General features: G+C 38.0%; 1 protein-coding gene across 1 annotated transcript in view; it reads right to left on the bottom strand.

Moving 5' to 3' along the window:
• The window catches only part of neurl1aa (neuralized E3 ubiquitin protein ligase 1Aa), a 51,748-nt gene extending 39,145 nt beyond the window's left edge, over positions 1-12,603 (bottom strand). Inside the window, exon 1 of the mRNA XM_026932395.3 lies at positions 12,330-12,603. Coding sequence (XP_026788196.1) covers positions 12,330-12,363 — 34 coding nt within the window. The 5' untranslated portion in view covers positions 12,364-12,603. The remainder of the gene's footprint in view (positions 1-12,329) is intronic.
• Between the last annotated feature and the right edge of the window lie 517 nt (positions 12,604-13,120).

The following is a 13,120-nucleotide window of genomic DNA, read 5'->3' as shown; positions in this document are numbered from 1 at the left end:
ATCTTGAGTTTCAAACAACAAATTACGATATTTAAAAAGACTTGTCAGATGAGTGACACACAAGTTATGGTTACCTTAGCATAGGTATAGCTTATACTTTAGCTTAGGTATAGCATACTAATGATCAAGATTAACTTTTGCTGATGCACTCACTACAAGTGATTATAATAAATTTTAAAGAAATTAGCTTGCATTCCATCTGCAATATTGTTTGCGAATCAGACCTAATCATTATAGACACTATTCTGCAACATTCCATAACAGACAAATATCTGGATACTTATCCTTTCTCCAGATCACTTACCCCTTATAATCTTATCCCATGTAAAAAGTACTGTATCCAGTTGATATTTCTTGCCTGGTGTATAATCAACAAGTGCGCCAATACTTAAGTTAAACTGCAGTGCAATCACAAAGCCAATCCCATAATGTTTATTGTAATGGATAATGTTGAGCAAGGCTGCATGCTGATGATTACAAAAGCTGAGGTGGGAGTTGGTCTAAAGCTCTCCACCTGCTTGACCTTTTCTCCTTTCAACTGTGAACTTCCTGCTTTCTAGTCCTCACCACAGCAGGTCTTTAGATGTTGTGATGTTCGATTCCGGAAAGCTCTACTCAGTCGAGGTGGTGTGTGCATAAACACAGGCGTTTTCTTTGTGCTGAAGTATAGTGGAGTCAAGTAGTTTTGTAATTGTGCTGAATCTTGATTTGAGAGGAGAATGGTGGCTGAATTGGTGGTCATGTATTGACCATGTCTTCCACCCCCTCCATAGCTTACAATCATCAATCAATACTCATTAAGAGCACCTTCAGCCATATGGTGCTCAGGCCATGGGGTAACAAACCACGATGTCATTTGTGCTTTCCCACTGTAAAATCTCACTTTACAAAAATGTGTAAAAAAATCTGTTTGAGCTAATACTCAACATACATCATACACTTCCATTCAATATCAATAACAGAATAAGCGGGTGTAATTTTGCAGCAACTCTTTTTTAAATAAGATATTATTCCAGATATCAGTATGAACTGAGTCATCTCTGCACCGTACTGCCTGACCAATTGTGTTGCAGTTCCCGCCTACTGTAACCAATCACTACATTTTAAATAAAGTTTATACTTCTACTTCAAGAAGTTTGGAATTGTACTTTAATTGATGTAAAATGTTAAATACATGTTCATTCATGCATTTTGTTATGTTTGTAATATGCTTTTGCTTGTTATACCATATGTGTTTATTTCTTTTTTAGTCTCCGCCTCTGTCCTCCCATTGGTTTGCTACCCAGTTGTGGTCACCTGTTCTGTGTCAGCGCTTGATTAGTTTGTCTGTGTATACTCTGTTGTGTAAGATTATGGATTACTCTTGGTTGACTTTACCTGCCAGTATTTTGATCCACTATACATACACTGTATGCACACTATCTATCTATCTATCTATCTATGACACTAAAATGGAACATACTAAGTGTGTCACTGTGCGTACGTGCTCATAACATAAAGTTCAAAGCATTTATGATCTAGATTTAAATGGTGGTGCAGAGTAAAATGATACACACATCGCAGATTCATAAGTGTGAACACAGTGCACAGCAGATTCCCACGAGTGCAAAATATAGAGTATGCTCCCCGTATAGCAGATATCACATGGCTTATCATTGCTTCCAGTCATAAAGTATGACATTGAGTGTTACAGCGTCATTGTAGACGCGCACACACATGCACACACACGCACACACACACACACACACACACACACACATACTCGCTGCTTTCCTAGAGATGTCTCATGGAGCTGCTATTTCTATGGCAACCCATTATTTCGCCAAATAACTTGCGCACAGCAGAAAGCTCTTACATAAGGATGCACAGATGAGCCTGTGGTACATTGCAATCATACACTCCAACAGACACACATTTCCCTCTCTCTCGCTCTCTCCATCTCGTTTGCTACCAAGACTGTGGGTGAGATCAAATCATTTTTCGTGAATTAGGAAGAATTACAATTACATTTTGTTTAAGGTTCCCTGTTGCGGTTCTAATTAACTTTAATAAACTTCTCTAGAGATCTTGGTATCTGGTCAGTGCCAATCCACAATCATGGGAAACATGGGCTTCAACTAATCAAATAAACTTGCACAATTAGTGCATAATTACTGGGTAATTAGCTTCCTAACAGCAAGTGCCAACATGCAGGCTACTCATTAACTATGGCTGAACAGGACTGGAGCTGGAAGATGAAGCATAAGCTCTCAGTATGTTTCTGAAGTATATACAGACTAGAGGTGGGTAATATGATGATATAATATCGATATCGTGATCAGTCTTTTCACAATACACTACCCTGAGATATCATTATTTTTATTACAATAACAAATATATGATTGGAAGCAGATGATTAGGTGATATTTCTTTTAAGTGTTTTAGTGTTCATTTGTTTCTCTCTCTTTTTTTAAAATCCAAGACTCCTGTTTTGCTTGTTAACAAACCCATATATTGTGATACATATAGTGTATCATAGAGATGTCTTCAGGGATCGTGATATGAAGTCTTTGTCATATTGCTCACAACTAATTTCAAAAAAGAAAAAGCAAGAAGAGCATTGACAGTGAAGCAACCATTACATAAAACAGAGCACCACGATTCCTCCTTACTCCCTGTGACCAATGACCACAGATGCTGTACCTCGTGAACTCAAGTGTGATATAAGTCTACAAAAGATTAAAAAGGGAGAAACAACGTCCGAAAGCTAAGCTGTGAGTGAATTTTAAAACAAACCAAGCACCTGCTTCCTGCGAAAAGCAACATATTTGTCCAGTCTAGCTAAATATGGCTAAATATTTTAGTATTATGTTCTGAATAATAAATTCCCAATTACTAAACAATGACTATATGAAATAAATATATGCGGTGAGTGAGTCATGGCTGTACTCGCTGTCTTACTCTTAACTTGTTTCTATTTCAGATATAGAAATTAAAGAGAAATAAACTACATGCGAAATGAAATGTGTACTTACCATGTGTACTAATTATAAGCCAAAAATTTGTTATTTGGTATTAAATGTGTTATTTTTTAATAATATATGTGTTATTTAATGTAGACTCATGCAGCCATAATACAGACTTGGTGTTAGACGATTTCATGGCTAACAGTGAAGAAAAGTTGGAAGGTCACTGAAAGTGAAACACTTATCATTTTCTTCCTAAAGCACTCCTAAAGGTCATATGTGTCGTGTTATGTGTAAGCACACAACGCCATGCACACATTATCTCACAAACATACAAAAAGCTGCTATCATCGCTGTAAAATAGTTTCCAAAACAGAAGAAGGGAAAGGGTTCAGCACACTAGGATCTGTTGGATTTGCAGAAACGTTTAAACTGAATTTACAAGCCAAATGTGTAAAACGTGCAGTGAAGGAGAACAGCATTTAAAGCCTGCATTCCAAATAAAATAAACTGCTTTGTTGCCATGTTCTCATGTAAAACTGGGCTCAAGCATCTGTAGTGTTATCTCAAATACAGCACCTTTCAGGAAAAACAGATGCGTGCAATAAAAGATCTGTCAGTAACTGTCCAATAATAGGTGATATGCAAATAACCTTTCCTAATAGTTCCGTCAGTTGGCTATGCAAATATTTATATGATACATCCAACTGACTTCCTGATATCTTTTGTTTACCTAGTATTCTGATGTGTGTGTGTGTGTGTGTGTGTGTGTAGGCCATTTGGCATTAGTCAGGACATGCCATTTTAATACATTGATAGTTAGGAAAGGTCCAGGAGTCAGTTTATTTGTCTGCTATGTTTAATTGTTATTGAGGTATTAAAAAGCCACATAAAAACAGAATCAGCACTGACTGCTGCTCACTGAACAATTACTAAATGGGCCATATGGCATTTTATTAAATCATGGACAACATAATCCTGTTATCTGGCATACACACGCTACAAAAGAGAGGAAACAATAAACGTTTTGCATCACAACTTTTTTAAGAACAGCCTTCTCTAGTAAGGTAAGGACGCACAATGGGTTAAAGCAACACAGATGATCGAAGCACGCTGTTGTGATATGAGGTAACCTCGGGTCTGATTGGTAGTTCCCATGGTAAATGTCATGGTATCTGTTATTATCAGAGGCAAAGCTGCAGCACAGACCCCCTTCTGAGTACTCCACTGGGCTTGATACTATACAAAGCACAGCATTAATGTGTATCCCTAGTGAAACACACACACACACACACACACACGTGTGCGCAAGCCTTGTTAAGACTTAACAGAAATCGACTCAGTGTGTCATTGAATCAGTGTCAGTTTGTGTAGTGACCAGGAAATATTATAAAGTGGGACAATAGTAATATAAGTAACTGTAAACATTGTACAATAACTTGCGACTATTTACCGGCAATTATTCTGTTAATGATAAGAAGTTTTACTTGTGATGGCCTTTAATACAAACCAAAAACAAAACAGCAAATCAGAAAACGCAACAGCAAAACTTTCGGTTATAGAACTTTTGATTTTCCTGCATTGCAGCCAACAATAAAACTAAAAACACAGCATCACATCAGAAAACACAACAAAACTAAAACCACAACAGCAAATCGAAACCACAGCAACAAAACCAAAACACTAACATAAGCTCAAAGTGTAAATGAGAGGACGTGATTGTACAACATGTGTTCGGTGCGGATTGGACACGCCGTATGACTGTCACGAGGAAAAACAACAGCACTTTTTCAGTCTGTTATTTATGTGTTTAGCCTAGCAAAAATTATTCATTATTTTTTTCTTCTGTATAAACTCCCAACTTCCATTAGGCATGTTTTCAGCATTTTCATGCTCATAATAATGCTGTGAAAATTAACATCATAGGAATGCTCTTGACAACAATAAGCACAAATAAAAGCATCAGTAGATTCATTTACGTTCATATTTCCTTTTACTGTAAACATCCTCCAGCTGCGCTCTCTCACACTGACACACACTCTAGAATGTGATGTTCAATAAGGACCTATCCTCACCATTTTAAGTTAATGTTCATGTCTTTTTGGTTTTGCTGTTCTGTTTTAGTTTGTTTTCAAATTTCGATTTGAAATTATGGGCCACTTTAGTTGCTATATACTTATATATTTCTACAGGTATACAGATATTTGCGAATATCCCTGCTATCGATGTGTTTTTACATGGTTAATTGCATGCTGATCCTGGTGACCCATTTAAAACTGAGATCTTTTTCAGTTCCTTGTATTAAACTAATTCAGGCACCATTACATATGAGCTTAGCTTGTGAGGTCACAACATCATCAGCTTGAACCAATCATGGTTGATATGCAAATTATTATGAACGGCAATGCGGTAACCTTTAGCTACAGGACCTGTGTGCTAACATACCAAGCTAGTTAACTTAGTGATGATATATTAAAAAAAAACAGTGGTATATTTTAACAGGTTAATAAAAATGTAACTGTGCAAACTGAGAGAGATACTGCAGTCTAACCTCCCAAATTTCAGCTCGTTTAGACAGTTAGATAACTATCTTTTGGGATTAAATGAGGGAGGATATGGGGATATTGGGATTTAAGGTTAAAGGTGTAGAGAGGTATTAGGATAGGAATTTTCCATCATTTTCTTAAAGCCGTCTGAAAACGAAAAAAAAATCAAACCTTACATGTACATAAAAACCAACGTGCTTTCTGACTGTAGCACACGCCTTTAACTTTAAAGCTTTTTTTAATGCTGACAGGCGCCAACTTGGCTTGGGTGTGGGCTTTAAAAAAAACAGTCTCAAGAACTGACAACCAGAATCAGATAAAACTAGCTAACGTAAATAGTACACCTGTCCCCAAATAAACTGTAAACTGCAAAGTCCTGAGTTTATCATATAAACAGGATCTGATTTTCCATAATCAGTCTCAATAAGAATAACTGTTTCATAAAAGCCCTTCTAGAGACATAATTGTTTACCATTTCTTAAGTTCTTGAGAGATTTGCTAGAACAGGATTTCAGCACATAGAAATGTTCCTGTTCCAGAGCTGTCAGTTTTACAAAAGAGCGACCTCGGTAAAATGGCACCAGATGCACCATTGGTGGAAAAGTGGTGCTTGATGTGTATTGTGTGTTAGTCAGTAAACACTGCAAATGGAGCTTTGTGTACATGGGTCTGGATGTGAGCAGCAGACACGACCATTTGGCCAGCCACATATTTATCAAATATGGACGAGAGACCGAGGGGTATAAATAATTTAGACGTCCTTGCCATGTAAAAATTACCAAGGTATACAATATGAGCTGTCAGGATCTCAACTGCACTGCATCAACGTGGCAACATATACCCTGTCAGCAAAATCTACCCAAGATGAATTAAATACAGGAAGCTGCTGAATTCTCAAATCTGTTGATTCAACTCAGAAAGTGTTGATTAATTTTATATAACAGCAGCTCTGACAATAGTACTGACGTACATACACAAAGACTCGGCACGCTCCACTTAAATGTAAATAAAAAAATGTGTTTATGTTATGATTTATCTGAGAGGAGTCTTCACTGTCAGTGTGTCGTAACAGTCAGAGGTAAAGCTGCAGCTTTACGCTTTCCAACATGGGAAAATCTTCAAAACTTTGCGCTTTCTTTGTAACTTCAACAGAGAGAGAAAAAAGAGGCTGGTGAGGGAACTGATTATAGCTATTACAATGTAAGTGATACCAGGAATTCAACTGTTTCATGGACATTCCACAAAATTACACGTAACTGTAAATGGATAAAAAGTATGAGGTGTCGTTCTGTTAATAAATAAATAAATGTTAGCTTTGGCAAATTTTTCTGGTATAAGAGGAATTAAACACTTCAGGATGTGCTGTTATTGCAAAATACCACCCCATCATTGATTACCGTTTTCACTGATTTATTTATTGATTATTTATACGCCAACGTTATACCATTAATTCCGTACATAATGCACCCAGGTTTTGAAACATATTATTAGTAGAACTACTGATCATACTGTTAGTTGCTGAACTATACTGCTGCATCTTAACGTTCATGTGGCTGCCAAAGTCATGACCCGCCTTCCGCTGTAGATGATCTGCTTTTGGTGTGTCATATACACATTTGTGCTGCGAGACAAAGGCTTGAGTGAGTCATCATAATGAAACCGAGGAGAGAGAGAGAAAGCAGGCCTGGTAACCAAGCACCGGTGCCACCTGATCCACACACATATGTTTCTGTCACGCCACGCTAACAGACCCCGTGTTGTCCCAGTAGGGGCCCAAGCACTGCTATTAGATGTGTCTGTGCTGGAGATGTTACATTTGCTAACAGCTATGAACTATGACACTACAGCCCACAGTCCTTATGCTGTCAAATAAATCTCAGTGTTATTTAAGATTTGTCACTAAAACAAGAGTCGATTCAAAAAATATACTGTGTATCCATTAAGTCAAACATTCTCAAGCTTTTTCTCAAAGGGACCTTTAAAATAGACTAGCGGACCCACTCCAATCATTCAACTTTCCAAATATTAGGCTCATTATTTACAATACAGTAAATTACTGTATCAACAAGAATATTTTGGCTATTAATTGGAGCCATAGAACATTTAATTCATGAGCTTTCCATCAACAGAACCCATTATGTTTTGGCCTTGTCTTGTCTTTTGGTCTTGACTTGTTTTTTTTTTTTTTTGACATATCGAGGTTTGGATTAAACCTATTTGATTCAAATAACCAGTTAAAGAGGTTAATAACTATAAATACTCAATAAATATAATAACTTTGATAATGGAAGGTTGTGATTTCCACTAATGTAACAAAATAAAATAAAATAAATAAATAAATAAAAAATCACAGACCCCCGAGCTATCCTTCACAGAGGTGGTGCCTGGACCCCACTTTGAGAACCATTGCTTTCAATAACTAAAATTTGAGCACTACAAATACTCCACATACTCTAATCACAACTGCATGCTTGTGTCAACTTGAATGATTGACATTAGCTTCTTTATAGAAATGTAAACAGGCCCGATGACAGATTTAGGAAAGTGAGTAGGAGCGTTTTTGCAGTGCTATTGTTTCACTGAGTCAAAAATGTTGCTGGTCTATACTCCATATATATCTAGGAGCTGCAGCAGGTGAAAAAATCTGTACTTTGCATGCTTGACTGCTACTGAAAAAGCTGATTAACAGAATTATAAAATCAGCTTCACCATCCTCTCATTTACACTTACAGTCGAATTAACCACAGGGCTACTTTTCACTTCACAGCACTAGACAAAGACGTCTCGGGTGACTGCTCAAGATTGTGATTGTTATTTACGCATTCTGATAAATCCTATTTCTTTCATGTTTTTTTAATGAAGTAGTACTGGTTATACTAGTACTTAACCTGAAGTTCTATGCTAAAAACTATGTAGACAAAATGTTACTTTAAATCCTGTGGGTGGGGTAAAGGCGAGGTTTTTTGAGTTTTTTTTTTTTTTCATTCTGAATCAGATATGGAAGATGGCACCTAATTCCAATATAGTCCTAACTTCAAAGAGAAGAAAATAAAAGGCCAAATATAGCACTCAATATTAAATTGATCAAAGAAACGAGAGATAATAGTAAGAATTGAATCATGAAAATATGTTGACTAGGGTTGTTACAGTGTCAAGGTTTAACAATGAGTCACGGTGTATGATTGGGCCTCACCGTTGAATTTTTTTTTTAAAATATTGATTAAAATGCATTTCAATCAATTTTTTTACCCAATCAAATTCCTTACTCCAGTGGTTCTCATCCCTTTTGAGTCTGGCTGTGAATCCCCAAAGACCCCCTCCCTCTGGACCCTTAAATCATACTACAGAATCCTCCGTTTCTCCATGTAGGGGACGTGGACTGCACTGAAAACCCTTTGGCTGATGTAAACACGTTATACTGCTACCTCCGCTGACATTCCTAGCATGTTCGTGACTTTATCAGACATCGCAGCTATCAAACTCACAGACGAAATCTAAAGAATAGAACTAAACAAAACTGTTCTCAGGTCAGCATGTACCTTTCCTTGCAGCCGCTCTTTCTTTCAGCATGTAACATCAACGTGATAAATGCTGAGAGTGTTAGAGATTTTCGGAAAAATATCATTCTCAAAAAATATTTGGAAGAAGAATGGTCAGCGGATATGAACTTATCCTTTTGGTCTTGGTTATGTATACACGAAAGTCCAAAGAGACTTTTGAATTCATAAATATTATATATATATCATTTCTCCACCGGATGATACTGTGAAACTGTGATAGTTTTAGACTACGTTATCATACCGTGACAAAAATAAGGCAATCCAAAAAGCATCCACACCCTTATTATTAGAAGTGTTGGCTCCCTTTTACTAGCATCACGACAATAAGCTAATCAATATTTCATTAAATCGGTGTGATCACATGACAGAGAAAGGTCAATACCTCAATACGGAGTTTCAGAGACCTTCTCACCTTATCAACCAAAATTCTCTACTGAAAACACACCCACCTACCCACACCCACCTACACACACACACACACACACACACACACACTACAAGCCATTCAACCTAGAGTTCTGCTCCAGCTTGTATAGCCTACAAGGGCATTGTTAAATCATCTCCAGATCTCTTTGAGCCTGACACACACACACACACACACACAAACACCCACCCAAAACAAAAATCTAAAATACTTCCTCAGTAATGTATATTGTCCACTTCTATATCTCAAACCCTTGATCCCACGCTTGCACCTGCAGTACACCTAGAGAATAGCTGAAAAAAGATCAGGTGTAATTGGACGACAGATCGTCTTTGTGTGTTGACCTTGGGGCTAAGCCTAAAAAGAAGATGCATGTTTATACTGGACTGGGACCAGATACTCCAGATCCTAAATTGAAGTGATACAGTGAGGGAACAGAAAACTGAGCTGACATCAGAGGAAAGGAGAGACGTTCATCAACACCAAGAGCCTGGCTTATTGCACACAGGCCATATTTGCCTAATTGGATATACGACTGTGTCTAAATTAGGACGAATGATTGTGTGCTTTGTGTACGGGATTTAACCTGAGGCCAGACAGCTGCACAGAGACACACAAAGAGTGAGTGTGTTTGTGTGTTTGTGTGTGTGAAAGAGCAAGTGACTCAAAGAGCATGTAAAAAGCTCTGCATTGTGTCCTTTTCCACTTATAAAGATCTGCAAAATGATCATGAAACGTTTATTACATCTTTAAATGATCAATCCTAATAATCATTTTACAGGGCACACATTCTACACTATATTGACACCATGTGCATCATTCAGGCCTAAAATGATTATAAAAAAAAATCATTTCATCTAAAGATTACTTTTGGTTTCACAAGTGGGAGAACACCATCAAGTTAACATACACACACACACACACACACGCACACACAAAAGAAACCACAAGCTATAATTATGCATTTCTAAATACATTAATGGCAACAGCTTGAACTTGTAAGGTTACCATAGTTCATGGTGATTTGATTAAATCTTCTCATCAAACTACTTACATTTGCTTAATTCGTTTTCTGCTGGACGGTTTTGAATATTTCCAACAGATTTCTTTGCCTCTTCATCTTCACTGTAATAGCATCCAGAGCATACACTTCTAGTACTGATTTCTAGTGCTGAGTTAATATAGTTCTAGTATTATGTGCATACACTTAACTCACTGAGTTCTAGCATTGATTGCATATAGTTCTAGTACTGAGGTCTAGTACTGAGCCAATATAGTTCTAGTGCTGAATCCATATAATTCTAGTACTACGTACATATAGTTCTAGTACTGAGTCCATAGAGTTCTAATACTGAGTTTAAATACTGAGTGCATATAGTTCTAGTACTGAGTCAATATAGTTCTAGTATTAAGTGCATATATTTCTAGTACTGAGTTCTAGTACTGAGTGCATATAGTTCTAGTGCTGAGTCTGTATACTTCTAGCAATGAGTTTTAATACTGAGTGCATACAGTTCTAGTACTGAGATCATATAATTCTAGTACACTGTGTGCATACAGTTCTAGTACTGAGTCAATATAGTTCTAGTATTAAGTACATATAGTCCTAGTACTGAGTACATACACTTCTCGTACTGAGTTCTAGTACTGAATGCATATAGTTCTAGTACTGAGATCAAATAATGCTAGTAGACTGTGTGCATACAGTTCTAGTATGGAGTACACATACTGTAGTTCATATAATACACTAAGTGTATACAGTCCAAGTACACTGAGAGCATACAGTCCTAGTACACTGAGTACAAATAGTTCTACTACACTGAGTGCATATAGTTCTAGTTAACAGAGTGCTTATAGTTCATATAGTACACTGAGTACAGATAGTTCTAGTACACTGAGTGCACATAGTTGTAGTAAACTGAGTGCATACAGTTCTATTACACAGAGTTCTAGTACACTGAGTGCACAGAGTTCTAGTACACTGAGTGCACATAGTTCTAGTACACAGAGTTCTAGTACACTGAGTGCACAGAGTTCTAGTACACTGAGTGCACATAGTTGTAGTACACTGAGTGCATACAGTTCTAGTACACCGAGTTCTAGTACACTGAGTGCACATAGTTCTAGTACACTGAATGTGTACTAGATATATAATACATATATTGAGTGCACAGAGTTCTAGTACACTGAGTGCACAGAGTTCTAGTACACTGAGTGCACATAGTTGTAGTACACTGAGTGCATACAGTTCTAGTACACCGAGTTCTAGTACACTGAGTGCACATAGTTCTATATCTAGTTCTAGATATATAATACATATATTTCTGATACTGAGTGCATATACTTCTAATTCTCTTGCCTATTTTTTGCATCTCTACGGAAGGCCTTTAGATAAAGCTCTAAGCACAGCTGATTTATTGTCTCAGCTATTCTACTGTATAAAGTGTGAAAACGTGAAAGTATTCCGTTAATTCCCGTTAAATGAGAAATGAAGTCTCAAAAGCCCCCACACCACCTCTCTCTCTCTCTCTCTCTCTCTCTCTCTTTCTCTCTCTCTCTCTCTCTCTCTTCACGCCGCGAGCCTTTGATGCAGTGCGCGAGCGGCTGGAACGCTTGAAGGTGCGCGAGCTAATAGGATGACATTACAGGACATAACAGGACATTATTATACAATATGTCTCTAAAGCAGGAACAACGCGAACGCATAAGGCGCACGACCCTTTCCCCCCGTTATATCCCGGCGTTTATGGCACTTCCATAGCCAACAGCATTAGTCCTTATAAACGCTCAGGAACAGATTGAGATACTACAATAAACGGCTGGATGTATGTGGCTTAAACGGTCACTTTCTCACCATACAAGGCGTTACGGGTGATTTGGCCTCCCATGGCTGGACGCCGGTCGCTCCTCTCGGTCTTGGTATTTATTTCTCAGTGTGTCGCGCGGAAGCGGCAACAATCCCACAGCGACGGCATATTCACTCTCACACACGCACGCACGCGCGCACGCACACATAAACACACGTCCGCGCGCGCGCGCACACATCCACACACATCCACAAGGAGAGGTCTGACTCGTGTAAACACTCGGACACTCCTCCTGGAGCGCCTCGCTCACGGACTCATTGAGCGCGCGGATACGCGCAGGCTCCACGCTCAAATTTGCATAAAGGCGGGGCCGCGATAGGCCACGCCCATTCCGGCTAGACCGACTCTTCTAGTCAAAAGATGCTCCTTAAAAGAGAAGCATTTAAACTAGCCGAGAAGATTAGTACAAAGAAAAAGATTAGTGTTTACTGATGAATAGCTCGTACATGAAAGAGTCATTATATGCAAATACTAATCACTTTGTTCTTAAGGCAAATGCAATTAAAAACACGTGACTAAACAAGAGGTACTTTGCTTGATGCTTTTCTGGTCTACCTGGCATTGACTAGCTAAATTATGTAAGGAATAAAACATCAAGGCACGTGCTGTTATAGGAAAATAATCAACAGTGGGGTGGTATGATGCAGCCAAAATGTGAAATCTTTGAAGTGAATTTGTTTCCTGTAACAGTTGTTGTTTTGTTTTTTCGGCTGCTCCTGTTAGGGGTCGCCACAGCGGATCATTGGTCCGCATATTTGATTTGGCACAGTTTTTACAC

Source organism: Pangasianodon hypophthalmus, chromosome 26 (assembly GCF_027358585.1).
Source record: "Pangasianodon hypophthalmus isolate fPanHyp1 chromosome 26, fPanHyp1.pri, whole genome shotgun sequence".
NCBI classification, from domain to species: Eukaryota; Metazoa; Chordata; class Actinopteri; order Siluriformes; family Pangasiidae; genus Pangasianodon; species Pangasianodon hypophthalmus.
The sequence above is the reverse complement of the archived record's forward strand: the minus strand, read 5'-3'. Positions and strand labels throughout refer to the sequence as shown.